General features: G+C 41.9%; 1 protein-coding gene across 1 annotated transcript in view; it reads left to right on the top strand.

Moving 5' to 3' along the window:
• LOC144528994 (glycine receptor subunit beta-like) overlaps nt 1-19,687 on the top strand; it is a 79,859-nt gene that overhangs the window by 42,155 nt on the left and 18,017 nt on the right. Inside the window, exon 8 of the mRNA XM_078267907.1 lies at nt 11,848-11,996. Coding sequence (XP_078124033.1) covers nt 11,848-11,996 — 149 coding nt within the window. The remainder of the gene's footprint in view (nt 1-11,847; nt 11,997-19,687) is intronic.

Below are 19,687 nucleotides of genomic sequence, written 5' to 3'. Positions count from 1 at the left end.
GCGTTACGTTGCACATTATGGCAAAGGGCAGGGGACATACAGCTCGTCATACGTTTCCCCGTATATGCGCCAATAAAAGAAAATGGAAATACATGAATACATTTTGATTTAAAAAGCAATAATTGCATGAAAACAGGTTGTTGACGAGTCTCGGAGCTTGAGTCCGAGTCAAGTCTGAAGTCTTTTGGGTCGAGTCGCAAGTCAAGTCTGAAGTCTTTTGGGTCGAGTCCGAGTCAAGTCTGAAGTCAGCTGTTTGTGCGACTTAAGTGCAACTCGAGTCCGAGTCTCAGACTCGAGTCCCCATCTCTGTTAGTCCATGAACAAGGCAAGTGTGTGTGGTTAGTTCACATGTCTGTAATAATAGCAGGACAGGCGAGTGTCTGTTATCTAAACTCATGAAGTCAGTTGAACAGGTGACGACGTCTGTAGTTCACCGGTTACAAACCGACCCGGTAGTAAACCACACAATAACAATGCTAGACAGAGAATATTCGGTTAAACAGATCACTGATGCCGTTTCGCCTCATTGTCCACCATGAAGTTTGCTGGAAGTGATGTAGCCTTGGTGTGTTTTATGTGGAGTGACTGCATCAGACTCCGTTTAAAATATAGCCTTTTAAATGCTTGTCACCAACCAGTTATATGGTAACTTATGCTCCTTACACACAACACGAGAATAAGGCCAATTTTGGGCCAGATTCCTCCCTCCCGACATGGTCAACAAAGCCCAGGATTTTGTGATGGTGTGGTGGAAGTTTTCGTGAGCAGCAGGTGTTAGAGTTTGGAAGAAAATAGAATTTGTGAAACAATATCAAAGAGACAGTCGTAGACTAAACCAAGTTAGGTTTTTGTATTTTATTAAATATATTTGCAAATATAGGAAGCACACGGTTTCACAAGAGGCACAGCAGCCCAGTGTGAAAAGTCTCTTCAATGACTGAACAGAAACACTGAGCTTAAATACATCTTCAGAGTGACAGCACACACACACTTGGCTTAACATGACTCTTAGCATTTCTCACAGGCAATCTGATACACAGAGAAACAATCTCAAACACAGGAGACATCTTGGAGCCATTTCGCCTCTCCCCCCCTGTACAACTTTCACATCCTGGTTACATCTCCACTGGCATGGGAGAACTGAATCTGCACATAGAGATAGTGTACTGTGACCTTGTACCTTTATCGGTCTAAACAAGGCCTGTACGCATTCGTCTCCAGACTTTGTGTACGCAATCTACATGTGGGAATGAGATAAATTCCCTTCCAGCATTGTGAGAGAAACAGAGAAAGAAATAAAACAAGAATATTAAGAATCATGCTTAAATGTAAATTTGCCATTACATTCCACTCTTTTGATTACAACCTAATCACAATACACAAATTACTTTTATGATTATATATATTTTTGCAAATAGCGTCTTCCATGTTCTTCCATTGTCAGAGGTTCGTCCACTAGCACTTGACAAATCGTAGGAAACAAGTCTTTACCACTGTTTTGTGTGTGTGTGTGTGTGTGTGTGTGTGTGTGTGTGTGTGTGTGTGTGTGTGTGTGGTCCCTTTCTCGGCTGTTCTGAGCCTCTGTAAGAAAGGAGCATTTAATCATACCACTTTCCTAAGTCTGATCTATGTCATCATTGATTCAAAAATGTTGTTACATTAGGGTTAGCCAATTCAACAAGGTTCATACAGATAGTTATAGTGGACAAAGTAAGTACTGATTCCAAACCGTAAACATTTTCTCTTACCAGCAATATTTCATTAAGGATATTACCTAAGTAAGAAAGGTATCATAAAGATATGTACTTAAGGTATTAAAAAGCAACAATATAGAGAAGTCCTCACATTTTGAAACCTGGAAACGATCATAGCGGTTTTCTGTCAATCAACTAATTAATTTAAGCAACTAATCATTTCTGCTGGACTTGTAGGCCTATATATTTATCGGGCAGTTTGATGACAATAAAACATTATATTTCATAAACATATGTTCTGTGTACAAAAATCCCAATTCTTCTTAACCCAAATATGTCAAATCACAATAGCATCTGTAAGCATTTGGCAAAACTCTGCTACTGAAGCTTTTGTCTTTGAAATCCAAATCAGTTATTCCTTAAAATGACATAATTTGTCTTTGAAATCAAAATTCAACTGTTTGTTTATCACCTATATGACATAAGAAATATTTTATTTAGCCCCCACTGGGGAAATTCCCTAGTTACAGTAGCTCAAAATTTCAATCACACAAGTATATTTAGTCTTTGTCAGCTTTATTTTACAACGTCTTATCAACAGCATTTTCGATTTTTGGAAAAAAAGCATATTTTCTCCATTAAATAGGAAAACTACCATTTAAATATCCAAGAGATAAAGGCAAGAAGTAGGTCAAATATAATTAACTTCTGAGTGAAAGTAACTGTTAAATTTAACTCCTATACAATCCATCAATAGGAAACCCATTATCCTAATTCAAAAGTACATTTAGCGCTCTGGTACCAGCAGGAACTGGCCTGGAAGGCAACCTCTTGTTTTTTCCTAAACTTTTTCCTAAGAGGCATTTTAGTCAATTCAAGTTTATGTTCGTGTGCTGAAAGCTCAGAGACAGAGGGTCTGTGGCAGACTCCTCCCTGCTGGAAACGCCTGCTTGTAACCTGAGCCAGTCTCTCATAGACTGTCATCCACTGTACTTCTCTATTTCTCTAAAGCTCTTGTTTCCTCTAAGCTTTTCCTGACTGAATTGTTATCCCTTTTATATACAAAAGTAAATTAGTATATTATATATTATTATCTTTATAGTATAAAAGTATTATCTTTTACTGTTTATAAGATTTATCTTTAACTTATAATATATCTTACTTTTCGTGTAAACATATACATATGAGAGTAAATATTAAATGAATATGTGCATACCATTGTCTCAGTACATCATTTAAGCATTCACATCAACATTAAACATTTTCATTTAGATGTTAGTCTTAATCATAATCTCCATGTTAAAGTTGTTGATACATGGTTTTAATCATCATGGTTTCAAACCATCTCAGCACTAAACCTCAAACAACTCCACAGGTCACCAGGAAAGATGCAGCAACTGAAAAAAGACTAGAAAAATACAAATTTAAGGTATTCCCCTTTTCAAACCAGGTTTCTAGGAAGTCTTTGAATGGAACATTTATGCCTGTAATTAACCAAAAATAGTTTACTGATGTTTATGTCAGGCTTTACCTAAGCCAAAGTTATTTTTATCAACTTTTCATCAATCCAATTCAAATTCGAACAGTGAAATGTACTTTAAACATTTCCTGACACACCAACTGAATACTTATCTTAAAAGTAAAAATAAGTACTTCTAATTATCTTCTCCTAATAGTTGTTAGTAGTTGTGAGTCTGTGTGCTACTTAACTTCTCAATGCATCAGATGTGTCAGATCAGGACGGTCTCTCGCTCCCCACCTCCTTCTCTCTGTCCGTCCTGCTGGCCATTGTCCCGTACCTCCAGATAGGCATCATCAGTTCATCACAGAATGGTAGGGCATGTGGTTTGCTGCTGGCTCTTTGGTTTGCACAGTACATCTCCAGATGCTGAAGTCCCAACCATACGGCTAGCACTAGTCCCCCATCCTTTTCCCTCTGGGCCCAGAACTGTAGCCAGACTACGAACCTTTATTGTGTCTAGCTGTGCTGTGGTCTGAGGTGCTGTGATGTTGGTTGTTGTTCGTCTGGATTGTTTGTCACCGGTCCTGCAGCTGGTAGGGGGAGTGTGATAGACCCGACTGACACATACGAGGCACTGTGTGGCACAAAACAGAACTCCAAAAAGCATTATTTGTTCTTTTATCAATATTATCACTTGGAAAAACTTCTACTCATTTTAGTCAATATCAATAATTATAAAACAGCATTTCTTTCCCTCATGCTGGTATAACTCTATAAAATCCATACAAATTGTGCTGAAGAGGAAACACTGGTTTTAAAATTGTTCTCTTATAGATTACTTTAAGGGTTTGCAAATAGGGCAAGTCAATCAAAACAAAACTACATTTTCTTTAGTTTTAAAATCAAAAAATGATGTGAACACTTTATTTATTATCGTTACTATATCCCTACTATTTATTAAACCCCTTGTTTATTATTGTTACTATTTATTGCTAGTATTTATTAAACCCCTTATTTATTATTGTTACTATATCCCTACTATTTGAGGCATGACAAAGCTCATGACTCAGTAAGTAGCATATATAAATAATCTGTTTAATAGTTTAGCCATTAACACTGGCCTGTGTTATACGGCAGAACCCTGTATAAGAGCAAGAAAAAGTCCAATAAACATTTCTTTATAGGGAAAAAATCACCAACGTAAAATGTTTACTTCCATATCAATTAATAATTTAGTTTAAACAGTTTGTAATTTAGTTGCTCGAAATACAAATAAAGTCTATAGTGCAGCTTTACTGAAAAACTCACTAGGGTATAATATTAAATGAACAGTTTTTAGATTATTTAAAACCTCATAGATGATTTAAAACCTCATATTAATCTGTACTGGTTCTCAATCTACTCAATAAAATGTTGTTTATTTAATTTTATTGTTGCCTTGCAACACAAGTAATACCAATTGCTGTCTGGTATTTTCTAAAAATCATTATGAATTAAAGTTCTTTTTATTGCCTATAGAGCAAACCTAGGCACTTCTAATTTGCAGTCCATCCATCCATCCATCTTCATCCGCTTATCCGGGGTCGGGTCGCGGGGGCAGCAGCTCCAGCAGGGGACCCCAAACTTCCCTTTCCCGGGCCACATTAACCAGCTCTGACTGGGGGATCCCGAGGCGTTCCCAGGCCGGGTTAGAGATATAATCCCTCCACCTAGTCCTGGGTCTCCCCCGAGGCCTCCTCCCAGCTGGACGTGCCTGGAACACCTCCCTAGGGAGGCGCCCAGGGGGCATCCTTACCAGATGCCCGAACCACCTCAACTGGCTCCTTTCGACGCAAAGGAGCAGCGGCTCTACTCCGAGCTCCTCACGGATAACTGAGCTTCTCACCCTATCTCTAAGGGAGACGCCAGCCACCCTCCTGAGGAAACCCATTTCGGCCGCTTGTACCCTGGATCTTGTTCTTTCGGTCATGACCCAGCCTTCATGACCATAGGTGAGGGTAGGAACAAAAACTGACCGGTAGATTGAGAGCTTTGCCTTCTGGCTCAGCTCTCACAACGGTGCGATAAATTGAATGTAATACCGCACCTGCTGTGCCGATTCTCCGACCAATCTCCCGCTCCATTGTCCCCTCACTCGCGAACAAGACCCCAAGGTACTTGAACTCCTTCACTTGGGGTAAGGACTCATTCCCTACCTGGAGAAGGCACTCCATCGGTTTCCTGCTGAGAACCATGGCCTCCGATTTAGAGGTGCTGATCCTCATCCCAGCCGCTTCACACTCGGCTGCGAACCGATCCAGTGAGTGCTGAAGGTCACAGGCCGATGATGAATTTGCAGTCTATTAATCCAATTTGTTAACTGACATGGGAAATATATCACATTATATAATGTATGTCAAAAACTGTACCTCAGTGTATTAAAATGATTGCTGAGCCTAAACTGCACATGTACAATTCCTGTTTTTTTTTTTTATAAAAAATGGTTCTAAAGATTATCTTGCCAGATTTGTCCGTTGTGTGAGTTATGTTTTTTGTACCGCCCAATCTGCTTGGAAGTCCATCCTGGCAGCAGTGATTTCAAATCACAAACACAAAAACATGTTCAATATTTACTGATCTGATATCCTGTTGTGCGTGGAGAACGCTAAGGACAGGCCAGGACGTTGTTGTCCCCGGGCCAGGCATCTGTGGGAGAGCGGTGCTTATACGGTGCTCATACCGGAGAGAGGGTGGAGGAAACGCTAACAGCGCTAACGGCTACACTGCAAACAGAACATTAGTTAGCTCTGTGATTAGCTCACTCACCGGGGCGACCTGACATAGGCGTAATTTATAGGTGGGAAAGATGGCCAGTCACTTCCTATACATAAATAAAGACATTTGCACCATAAATAGTGCAGAAAAAAATCACCAGAATGCAGAAAATGAAGTGTTTGACACACAAAATTTCAACTTTGCTCAGAAGTGGAGATCTCAACCCCCCCAATGTTGAACCCAAAGATATGCCCTTGCGACCTCGTGATCATCATGAACCGTCAGCAGGTATACCTCTATATGATCATCTATCTCCCACTGAAGCCCAGCCTGGGCAGCCAGTTCTAACGTTGTTGCCATGGTTGTATATTTTAAAGTTACATTTAATCGAGCAAGAATTCCGCTTTTGAGATTCGGGATTCTGGTTGTTTGTTAATGGAATCTGTTAGTGTGTGGTGTGCTGTTCTGGTCAAATCATTGCTTTACACCAAGGTTATTATAGTTTTGCATTTTTCATTAGTTTTTATTTTTATTTCGTTTTGACTTTTTGTTTTAAAATTCAGTTTAGTTTTAATTAGTTTTTAAAGCGGGTTTGCTAGTTTAGTTTAGTTTTTATTTTTTGAAAATGCTTAGTTTTAGTTTAGTTTTTATTAGTTTTAGTGTTAGTTTTAGTCTTTTTTTGTAATATGGGTTATTTGTCAGGGGATTCAAAAAGGTCAGAAAAAGTATTGTGTAATAATAACTCAACAAAAACATCATACAATTTTAGAAATATGTATTCACAATGTATTCAACAATAACACCAGTACAAACAATGTACATATGATGATGAGTACAGCTATGTAAACAGTCTACACAAGACGCAGCAGTAAGTGCAAAACGCAATTTGGCATTGTGTGCTCTGATTCATTGGGCATGCAGTTAACACACCAGTCATATTTTAAATAAAAACTCAACTCCTGGCATTTGCTCCTGGTGTTCTCTAAGTGACGTGTTCCAGGAAAAAAAGCTAAATAGCCAACAGACTAAAGAAGACATACATGAACAGGTGTTTTGAACTGTGGTTGAGTAAAGTGGCGAACTTTTTGAAGTCAATCGACTCACACAGTTGCGTAGACATCCCAGTATCAATTGCTTTTGGTGTTCCTGCGTATTTACTAACCAGCAGCTATCGGATCGCCGGTGAAAGCCTTCCTGTAGTGTTCTCTGTCCTGCTGTTGTCTCTGTCATGCTGCCTGGCCCTGTATCCATACATCCATGCCCGTAACGTTACCGGGGTTAGCTTCTCTTTCGGGGAAAGGGGGCTTTGCGTTCTCCTTCACCTTGTTAAGGTAAGCTAGGTTAGCCTCCTTGTGCATGCTTCTCAAATGTAGCCTACTTTCAAATTCGTGGGATTTTTCCCTGTAATAAATTGTCCACATATTTTACCACCTTCCACTGAAAGGCACTTGCTTTTATCTGACACAGTCATAATCAAATAGGACTGCCGCTTTCTTCCAACTTTCGGTACCACCATAATGCCAGGTGAGGGGCATGGACTATGTTGTGTTCAATTTGACGTGGAATGTCGTAATTTCTGGGTTCCCAGTCAGAAACTATACATGTCTACAAATGTCATGGTCGGAAAGATATAACGTTATTTGCTCTATGAAAGACATTGACAAAGACGAAAACTAAAGACATTTACTCGATAATTTTATTTTAGTTAGTTTTGCAAACAGACATTACAGTTTTAGTTTAGTTATCGTTTTTTTGTAATGCCTGGTTTTTATTTTTATTTTAGTTAACGACAATGTTCCCACCTAGTTTTCATTATTTTGTTCATTTTCGTTAATGATTATAACCTTGCTCTACACACTTTAGAAACAAAACTATTAAATCTATCATTGCATGTCGTTATGTGTGGGCCAGGCATTAGGAGGCAATTTGGCGTTGTGTGCTCTGATTCATTGGGCATGCAGTTAACACACCAGTCATATTTTAAATAAAAACTCAACTCCTGGCATTTGCGCCTGGTGTTCTTTGCCACTGTTTTGGAAGAAGGAAATAATAGTAGATAGAAGTAAATAGAGTAACAGGGAAACATGAGTTTTCTTAAGTGCTGTCTAGTGAATCAAATTAATGTTGATGTGGTTCATGTGAATTCCAAAGTAACTGATACATATCTAAATGATCTAACAATCATTAATATAAAATAGTTGCACACTATAGCTTTAACCATTAATTCCTAGTTGTTAACTGTTAGCTGTTTTCACATACTGCGTTTTGCTGGATTGACTTATCTGTTGGCACTAGTGGAAATTGAAATACAAATAGAGCGGGAGTGCTGCTTTTTTTAATTTAACCTTTATTTATACAGGTAATCTCATTGAGACAGGTTGTCATTCTCAAGAAATACCTTACTATATACAATATATAAACGAAAGTGACAAGTAAACACAAAACAAAACCAAGATTCTAAAGATGTTTTTTCCAGTACCCTTAAAATTAGTTTAAAATGGGCGCCTGGGTAATTCACCTTGTAGAGCGCGCGCCCATATATAGAGGTATACTCCTTGACGCAGCAGTCGCGGGTTCGACTCCGCCCTGCGGCCCTTTGCTGCATGTCATCCCCTCTCTCTCTCTCTCTCTCCCCCTTCATGTCTTCAGCTGTTTGAATAAAATGCCTAAAATTGCCCCCTCCTACTTAACATGAATCCAACATATTAGCAAATATAAATCCCCACTGCTTACTGGCCTATAGGTAAGGTAGTCACTGAGGCCATCCACAGATACATTAATTTTGAGGATTCACTGTGCTAGTGGGATCAAGCTGGACAGTTTTAGATCCTGCTGCAGTGTATTTCAGGTTGAGGGGGCAGAAAAAGAGAAAGCCTTTTTGCCAAGCTCTGTACAAACTGATGGGACGTTGAAGGTAATGAAGGCCTAGGAGAGTAGGCTGTGACTGCAGTGCTTGCGTGACATGTAACTGGATAAATATGTTGGCAGCAATCCAAGGATGGATTTGTAGATAAAGTTATACCAGTGCAAAAGTGTATGTATGAATAATGATGGCCAATTGAGCAGAGAGTACAGAGTGCTATGAAGGGTGAGGGGTTTACAACCAGTAATGAATCTTAGTGCTCCGTGATAGACAGCGTCCAACATCCGCAGAGAGCTGGCAGACGCATTCATATAAATAATTTCACCATAATCCAGGAGAGGTGAGAATGTGGCAGCAACAAGCCGTTTCCTGGCATTAAACGAAAACACGATTTGTTACGAAAGAAAAACCTTAATTTCGACTTTCTTTAAAAGGTGTTCAATATGTAACTTAAAAGAAAGATTTTCATCAATTAAAATACTTAGATATTTATAAGAGGCTATAAATTGGATAGGGGTGCCTTGTGTGGATGTAATAGAAGGGAGAACTGCTGGCACCTTCTTTTTGTCTGAATACAGCATACCCTTTGTTTTGTCAGCATTTAACACCAGTTTGAGATGGAACAGGTGTGACTGTATAGCGTCAAATGCAGCCTGCAGATGTTCAAAGACCAGGGCAACAGTGTTTGCAAGGCAGTAAACAATTGTGTCATCGGCATACATATGTTAAGATGCATCATCAACATTCTGACCCACATTTTTGTGAAGAGAGTGGGTCCTAAAACTGACTCTTGCGGCACACCTTTGGTGACTTCTAAATAACTGGATGAGAGACCATTAAGCTGCACACACTGCTTACAACCGAAGATAGTTTACAAACCAACCAACAGCCTGGTTTGAGAAACCTATGTCTGAATGCTTATCTGATTGATTACTGTAGTTGTACAAGGTTTTTACTCCACATCTTCTTCCCCTGTTGCTCTGCAAGAGGAAAAAAATGTTTTTATAGACTGGTATAATATAAATATAAACTGGAGAAGATTCTCCTCAACAACTTAAATCTGACTTTTTCACAGTGAATCCTCAATTATTAAACTCATTTAATTTCCGTTGCGCATAAGATTTGAAGATTTAGACATTAAATTCATTAAAGTTATGTTGGAATGAATCTGAATCAAGGCCTAACCCCACATTAAAGGGAACTGCTTGTGTACATTAAAGCCATGGCCCCACCCTGCACAAGCCTCTGGACAATTGGCTGCCCCGTCACTCTGAGGACCATGTGAGTTCCTCATCTCGGTCAACTCCCCACTAAAATCAGGACAGCAGAGTCACTGACCATCAGAGTCCCTGACCATCAGATACACTGACCATCAGAGACACTGACCATCAGAGTCCCTGACCATCAGAGTCATTGAACATCAGAGTCACTGACCAGCCGTCGCTGACCATCAAAGTTACTGACCAACAGAGTCACTGACCATCAGAGTCCCTGACCATCAGAGTCACTGACCATCAGAGTCACTGAACATTAGAGTCACTAACCATCAGAGTCACTAACCATCAGAGTCACTGACCAGCAGAGTCACCATCTTCAACAGCAGGTTAAAAAAACCTTACTCTGACTGCAACTTGACACCTTGTGTCAATGTCAGCACTTGCTGTAATGACGTGTCATTTCTCATAAACACAGAGAAACCTCTAAGCACATGTACTGGAGCACTGATTGTGCACTTTCTGTAGAACTAGCACTTCAGGTTTTTATGCCATCTAGCTCTTGTTCTTATGAAGCTTGCTTATTTTAAGCACAAACAGCAAGTTGTTTTTTCTAAATGAATGTAATCTTATGTACTGAGTAAATATACATACATGGTTGACACTGGTCTTCACAACATATTTTAATGTTTAACTTATGAGACTCTCCAGTAGAAGGTCTTAAGTTATTATCGATTTTCTCAATTCTGCCTTCATCAAGTATTCCATCGTGCTTTTAGTCCATTAATCCATCCATTGATCAAACCAGCCTTGCTTTATCATGCCATCCCACAATCTAGTTGATTGTACTTTACATGTTGACATCATCACACGCCTCAGAAAGTCCCTGAGAGTCAACACACAGGGACCCAACACACACCCACACAACTGCCTATTCTTCCTGCTGCCCTTAGATAGGAGGACCCCCAAAACACTCACCAGCAGACTGAGGAACAGCTTTTTTCCCCAGGCCATAGGACTGCTAAATAAATCACTCACACACACACACACACACACACACACACACACACACAAATTAATTTCATTCAACCCTCTGTGCAATATTCACTCTGTGTGCAATAGTCACTTGCTGTGTTTCAAATACTTTTTCTTTTTACTTTTAGTTTTACTGCAGCTGACCTAAATAAGTACTGTTGTGTGCAGAATGCATACAATTAGGACACACAATGTGCCTTATAACTTTGACCCTCTTACTCATATATGCTGCACAGAGGATTGTGGCTCAGAATAGCCAAGAAATCACGCTGGCTTGCAAACTGCAGTGTGAGCGGATGCAGTCAGACATCCTGCTCATTTTGGCATACTGCATTTGCCATGCTATGGATTGGGATGTACTAAATCTTTTTCTGGCATACTAAATAGTATGGTAGTATGGGTATTTGAACACACCTGCTGTTTTGTAAATATGCCTTGGATGTACAGTATATTTTTTTTATTTCTTCTTATATTTTGTTATTATATTGTATTCTTTTTATTTTTACTGTTTTTCCTTCATTGCCTCTCAGATTTGTTATTTACTTATTTTATTATATTTTAACATGTTCCTTACATTTTCTACTTATTGCTTTTCTTTACTGGAGCCTATCAGCATAAGCATTTCACACGTTTGGAATTGTATACCCGCTGTGACAATAAACATCTGTAATCTCACACTAACACATCATTGCTACTAACAAACCACTTTTTGTCTCCCCTGTTCTTCCCTCTCTAAGTAGTTTTCATTTGACACAAATGTGACTTATCTTAAAATAATCATTCACATGTGTTAACATTGATGTGTTAACATATGTGTGTTTCCAGGTATTTTATCAGTCCTCTCTCTGTCCAGTGAGAGTATGCTCCTGGCGACAGAGCTACCAAAGGTTTCCTACGTAAAAGCCATTGATATCTGGCTCATTACCTGCCTCCTTTATGGGTTCTCCTCACTGGTGGAATACGCTGTGGTGCAGGTCAGTTCTCACACACACACACACACACACACACACACACACACACACACACACACACATACAACTGTACATATACATCTCCATACTCATCACTGGGTTATACCTCCGTGGCCAGAGAGTCTGGGATTATGGAAGAAGGACAAAAAACAGAAGTGGTAGGGCCTATATATATATATATATATATATATAAGGGCTGTCAAAATAACACGTTCATTTTGATTAATTAATCTGAGAAAAAATAATGCGTTTAAAATAAATAACGCAGATTAATCCATTCCATATTGACGTTTGACCCGGAGCCGTTCTAGCCACCATTTGACTGTAAAATGAAGGAGGGAGACGAGAATGTGCTGCCTGGATCATTAATTGGAACATTTACTTGTAAAAATCTTCTTCCTGCCAACCCTGGCTACCGAAATCTGGTGCCACTGATATGTCTGCGCTTCTCTCTGATGCTCTGAAGACGATACAGGCAACACAAACACTGCTGCACGTGACGCTAGTTAACTTGACAGCAGCTAACATTAGCCTACCGCTAGCTAGTAGCTGGATTACAAACGGTTAAAATGCTGACAGCTAACGCTAAACGGTGTAAAGTTTAACTGTGTTTTACTGTAGAGGATTCATTGGAAAAACAACACAGACGGTGCGTTCAATGAAACTGGTAAACTACAGCTTCGTGGTGCATTTGAAGTTATTGTAAATTTCCTTTTCACATCTGGTGGTTGTTTTTGTCGTTCAACAGCAATTTACTAGTGAAATAAGTTATTGTTATACATTATTATTAAATCATTTAATTTTGACCATATGGCCTTAGCAATAAACAAGCTGTTCTTTAATGTCACCAACTGTTGTTTAGTACCCTTTTTTTTTCTTTTCTTTTTTTCTTTTCTTAAAAAGTATCGGTTCAGGCACCGTTAATTATGTATGCGATTAATTTTGATTAATTAATCACAGAGTATGTAATTAATTAGATTACATTTTTTAATCGATTGACAGCCCTAATATATATATATATATTAATACAGTACTGTGCAAAAGTTTTAGGCAGGTATAAAAAAATGCTGTAAACTAAGAATGGAAGTGTTAATAGTTTATTTTCATCAATTAACAAAATGTAGTGAATAAACAGAAGAGAAATCTAAATCAAATCAATATTTGGTGTGACCACCCTTTGCCTTCAAGACAGCATCAATTCTGTTCAAAAACCCTATGAGTAAACAAGGAAGAGATAGAGTGACCCTGCCCGGAGGAAGCCCGGTGCCCCCGTCTGGAGCCAGGCCCAGATGGAGGGGCCGTCAGCAAGCGCCTGGGGTCGGGTGCACTGCCACATGGGTGGTGGTGAAGGTCAGGGGCCTCGACGGATCAGACCCGGGCGGGAGAGGCTGGCTCTGGGGACGTGGAATGTCATCTCTCTGAGGGGGAAGGAGCCGGAACTTGTGCGGGAGGTGGAGCGCTACAAGTTGGATCTGGTGGGACTCTGACTGTTGTTTGTGCATATGCACCAAACAAGAGCTCAGAGTATTCGGCCTTCTTGGAGACCTTGAATGGAGTCCTGTATGGGGCTCCAGTGGGGGACTCCATAGTTCTGCTGGGGGACTTCAATGCGCACGTGGGCAATGATGGAGATACATGGAGAGGCGTGATTGGGAGGAACGGTCTCCCTGATCTAAACCAGAGTGGTTGTCTGCTGTTGGACTTCTGTGCTAGTCATGGATTGTCTATAACGACCACCATGTTCGAACATAGGGATGCTCATAAGTGTACCTGGTACCAGAGCACCCTAGGCCAAAGGTCAATGATTGATTTTATAATCGTTTCATCTGATCTGAGGCCATATGTTTTGGACACTCGGGCGAAGAGAGGGGCGGAGATCTGGTGGTGAGTTGGGTCAGGGGTGGGGGAAGACTCTGGAGAGACCTGGTAAGCCCAAACGGGTTGTGCGGGTAAATTGGGAACGTCTGGAGGAGGCCCCTGTCCGACAGACTTTCAACTCACACCTCCGGCGGAGCTTTTCGTGCATCCCTGTGGAGGCTGGGGGCATTGAAACTGAGTGGACAATGTTCAAAGTTTCCAATGCTGAAGCTGCGGCGGGGAGCTGTGGTCTTAGGGTCTTAGGTGCCTCAAGGGGCAGTAACCCACGAACACCGTGGTGGACACCGGTGGTCAGGGAAGCCGTCCGACTGAAGAAGGAGTCTTTCCGGGATATGTCATCCCAGAGGACTCCAGTGGCAGTTGCAAGGTACCGAAGGGCCCGAAGGGCTGCAGCCTCTGCCGTGAAAGAGGCAAAGCAGCGGGTGTGGGAGAAGTTCGGAGAAGACATGGAGAAGGACTTTCGGTCGGCACCAAAGTGCTTCTGGAAAACCGTTCGCCACCTCAGGAGGGGGAACCATCCAAGCTGTGTACAGTAAGGATGGGACGCTGTTGACCTCAACTGAGGAGGTAATATGGCGGTGGAAGGAGCACTTTGAGGAACTCCTAAATCCAGCTAACACACCTTCTATGGTAGAGGAAGAGCTGGAGGATGATGGGGGATTGTCGTCAATTTCCCTGGTGGGTGGTAGTTAAACAACTCCACAGTGGCAAAGCCCCAGGGATTGATGAGATCCATCCAGAAATGCTTAAAGCTCTGGGTGTGGAGGGGTTGTCTTGGTTGACACGCCTCTTCAACATTGCGTGGAAGTCTGGGACGGTGCCTAAGGAGTGGTAGACTGGGGTGGTGGTTCCCCTGTTCAAAAAGGGGGACCAGAGGGTGTGTGCCAATTACAGGGGTATCACACTTCTCAGCCTCCCTGGTAAAGTCTACTCCAAGGTGCTGGAAAAGAGGGTTCGGCCGACAGTCGAACCTCGGGTGGAAGAGGAACAATGCGGATTGTTCCGCATTGTTCCTCTTCCACCCGAGGAACAATGCGGATTGTTCCGCATTGTTCCTCTTCCACCCGAGGAACAATGCAGATTCCGTCCTGGTCGTGGAACAATGCACCAGCTCTTCACTCTTGCAAGGATCCTGGAGGGAGCCTGGGAGTATGCCTACATGTGCTTTGTAGATCTGGAGAAGGCGTATGACCGGGTCACCCAGGAGATACTGTGGGAGGTGCTGCGTGAGTATGGGTTGAGGGGGTCCCTTCTCAGGGCCATCCAATCTCTGTACGACCAAAGCGTGAGCTGCGTCTGGGTTCTCGGCAGTAAGTCGGACTCGTTTCAGGTGAGGGTTGGCCTCCGCCAGGGCTGCGCTTTGTCACCAATCCTGTTTGTAGTATTTATGGACAGGATATCGAGGCGTAGTTGGGGTGGGGAGGGGTTGCAGTTCGGTGGGCTAGGGATCTCATCGCTGCTTTTTGCAGATGATGTGTTCCTGATGGCATCATCGGCCTGTGACCTTCAGCACTCACTGGATCGGTTCACATCTGAGTGTGAAGCGGCTGGGATGAGGATCAACACCTCTAAATCTGAGACCATGGTTCTCAGCAGGAAACCAATGGAGTGCCTTCTCCAGGTAGGGAATGAGTCCTTACCCCAAGTGAAGGAGTTTAAATACCTTGGGGTCTTGTTCGCAAGTGAGGGGACAATGGAGCGGGAGATTGGTCGGAGAATCGGCGCAGCGGGTGCGGTATTACATTCAATTTATCGCACCGTTGTGACAAAAAAAGAGCTGAGCCAGAAGGCAAAGCTCTCGATCTACCGGTCAGTTTTCGTTCCTACCCTCACCTATGGTCATGAAGGCTGGGTCATGACCGAAAGAACAAGATCCAGGGTACAAGCGGCCGAAATGGGTTTCCTCAGGAGGGTAGCTGGCGTCTCCCTTTGCGTCGAAAGGAGCCAGTTGAGGTGGTTCGGGCATCTGGTAAGGATGCCCCCTGGGCGCCTCCCTAGGGAGGTGTTCCAGGCACGTCCAGCTGGGAGGAGGCCTCGGGGAAGACCCAGGACTAGGTGGAGGGATTATATCTCCAACCTGGCCTGGGAACGCCTCGGGATCCCCCAATCAAATCTGGTTAATGTGGCTCGGGAAAGGGAAGTTTGGGGTCCCCTGCTGGAGCTGCTCCCCCCGCGACCCGATACCGGATAAGCGGACAAAGATGGATGGATGGATGGACACTTGCACAAAGTTTTTGAAGGAACTCGGCTGGTAAGTAGAGAACTAACCACAGATCTTCTATGGATGTAGGCTTCCTCAAATCCTTGTCTTCATGTTATCCCAGACAGACTCGATAATGCTGAGGGCTCTGTGGGGGGCCATGCCATCACATCCAGGACTTCTTGTTCTTCTTTACGCTGAAGATAGTTCTTAATGACCTTGGCTGTATGTTTGGGGTTGTTTTCCTGCTGCAGAATAAATTTGGGGCCAATCATACGCCTCCCTGATGGTATTGCATGATGGATAAGAATCTGCCTGTATTTCTCAGCATTGAGGACACCATTAATCCTGACCAAATCTCCAACTCCATTTGCAGAAATGCAGCCCCAAACTTGCAAGGAACCTCCACCATGCTTCACTGTTGCCTGCAGACACTCATTATTGTACCGCTCTACAGCCCTTCGGTGAACAACCTGCCTTCTGCTACAACCAAATATTTCAAATTTTGATTCATCGGTCCAGAGCACCTTCTGCCATTTTTCAGCACCCCAGTTCCTATGTTTTCGTGCATAGTTGAGTCGCTTGGACTTGTTTCTGTGTCGGAGGTATGGCTTTTTGGCTGCAACCTTCCATGAAGACCACTTCTGGCCACACTTCTCCGGACATTAGATGGGTTTCACCGTGGTCCCACTAGTTTCTGCCAGTTCTGAGCTGATGGCACTGCTGGACATCTTCCGATTTCGAAGGGAAATAAGCTTGATGTGTTTTTCATCTTCTGCACTAAGTTTCCTTGGCTGACCACTGTATCTACGATCCTCAACGTTGCCCGTTTCTTTGTGCTTTTTCAAAAGAGCTTGAACAGCACATCTTGAAACACCAGTCTGCTTTGAAATATTTGTCTGGGAGAGACCTTGCTGATGCAGTATAACTACCTATATACTATAATTGGTTGATTATGACACCTGACTACTATCCTACAAAATCCCTGACTTTTTGCAAGTACCTATACACGGGTTTCCTGTTTACAAACAATACAGGGTGCGTACACATACCAGGGACAGAAAGCCAGATTGGTGAGCTGGTCCGCTACTGCAACAACCTTAAGTATTGAAGCTTTCCTTATTGTTTGTATATAACTGCTGACTCAATAAAACGTGATTTTAGTTGGATCTGTTTGTCTGTCTTTAATTTTGCAGTGTTACTGTGATATATATGTATGGCTATAATATCATTTTAGGCTAATATAATAGCCAATGTTAGCAGCAGGGTTAGCTACCCCTGAGTGTACCCCTATGGTTGGTTTATGCCTTAAAATAATGGCCAGGATTTCCGGGAAAAGGTACGATATGTGTGTCTCCATTTCAAAACATCACTGCAGGTTGACTGTTTTTAACAGCAGAGGTTGATTGTGGGCAAGAGGGCGAAAACACTGTCGTGGTTAGCTCGCTGAAACTCAACTGCCGCTGTCTCGGCAACGTTAGCTAATGTCCGTTAGCTACAGGCTACGTACAGGCTAATTATAGCCAGTTAGCTTTGTGTGTAACGTAATAAAAACCCACCCATCTCATAGGAGCGAAGCTTAATATTTCATTCAATAAAATTATGGTACAAAAGGAGCACTAATGCCACAGGTCTTATGTTGACAACGTGGACGCAGATATAAGAAACTCCGAAGTTATATTGAATATGTACCTAGCAGGCTAGGCTAACGCTGTTGCGCTAACGTTAGCAAAACATCGGCAATGGGAGCCTGACTCTTGCATATGACCCCAATCTGCCCTTTTTATGGCTTGAAGCCATAACCTCCGCCGGTTTTTGGCAAAAGCATGCTTCCCCACTAGGTATGTTAAACATCAGCCACCCATCACTGGCTCTGTTTGTAAAATTAACCACGCAACAACTCCTTGGCATTTTGACTTACGCTATGCTACTACTACTAGCTACACAAAACACTTCTTCTTTCTGCCCCCCAGTTGCGTGCGCAAGCAGTGATGACGTTGCCGAGAAATCCATGTATAAGAATTGATGCTGGTGTGAAGGCAAAGGGTAGTAACACCAAATATTTATGTGATTTAGATTTTTCTTTTGTTCGCTCACTTTGCATTTTGTACATTATTTATATCTTTGAAAGCATTCTTAGTTTACAGCATTTTTTCACACCTGCCTAAGACTATACCTACCTAAGTACTATGTATATATATATATATATATACAACTGTTTGGAACATTCTTAAAAAGAAAGAAACGCACCGGTGAGCTCAGCAACACCAAAAGACCCGGAAGACCACGGAAAACAACTGTGGTGGATGACCGAAGAATACTTTCCCTGGTGAAGAAAACACCCTTCACAACAGTTGGCCAGATCAAGAACACTCTCCAGGAGGTAGGTGTATGTGTGTCAAAGTCAACAATCAAGAAGACTTCACCAGAGTGAATACAGAGGGTTCACTACAAGATGTAAACCATTGGTGAGCCTCAAAAAACAGGAAGGCCAGATTAGAGTTTGCCAAACAACATCTAAAAAAGCCTTCACATTTCTGGAACAACATCCTATGGACAGATGAGACAAAGATCAACTTGTACCAGAGTGATGGGAAGAGAAGAGTATGGAGAAGGAAAGGAACTGCTCATGATCCAAAGCATACCACCTCATCAGTGAAGTATGGTGGTGGTAGTGTCATGGCGTGGGCATGTATGGCTGCCAATGGAACTGGTTCTCTTGTATTTATTGATGATGTGACTGCTGACAAAAGCAGCAGGATGAATTCTGAAGTGTTTCGGGCAATATTATCTGCTCATATTCAGCCAAATGCTTCAGAACTCATTGGACGGCGCTTCACAGTGCAGATGGACAATGACCCGAAGCATACTGCGAAAGCAACCAAAGAGTTTTTTAAGGGAAAGAAGTGGAATGTTATGCAATGGCCAAGTCAATCACCTGACCTGAATCCGATTGAGCATGCATTTCACTTGCTGAAGACAAAACTGAAGGAAAAATGCCCCAAGAACAAGCAGGAACTGAAGACAGTTGCAGTAGAGGCCTGGCAGAGCATCACCAGGGATGAAACCCAGCGTCTGGTGATCTCTATGCGTTCAGACTTCAGGCTGTAATTGAATGCAAAGGATTTGCAACCAAGTATTAAAAAGTGAAAGTTTGCTTTATGATTGTTAATCTGTCCCATTACTTCTGGTCCCTTAAAAAGTGGGAGAGCACATATACAAACTGTTGTAATTCCTACACCGTTCACCTGATTTGGATGTAAATACCCTCAAATTAAAGCTGAAAGTCTGCAGTTAAAGCACATCTTGTTCGTTTCATTTCAACTCCATTGTGGTGGTGTATAGAGCCAAAAAGATTAGAATTGTGTCGATGTCCCAATATTTATGGACCTGACTGTATATATATATATACATACATCAGTATTTTCTGGGCTAAATGTTTAGCTGAAAGTTAAAGCCATGTGATATGTCACAAGCACTTTTATTTTTTTGTGATCAAAATAAAATGCGATCGCTGTTTGAAATTATACAGCTGCAAAACCTGTAACTGAAAAATGATCTAAAATAAATAGCCTATATTAAATGAAAACAGGCCTATCTGAGAATATTGCTTCAG

This window comes from Sander vitreus, chromosome 2, assembly GCF_031162955.1.
Source record: "Sander vitreus isolate 19-12246 chromosome 2, sanVit1, whole genome shotgun sequence".
NCBI classification, from domain to species: domain Eukaryota; kingdom Metazoa; phylum Chordata; class Actinopteri; order Perciformes; family Percidae; genus Sander; species Sander vitreus.
This window is presented reverse-complemented; position numbering and strand designations above follow the sequence as displayed.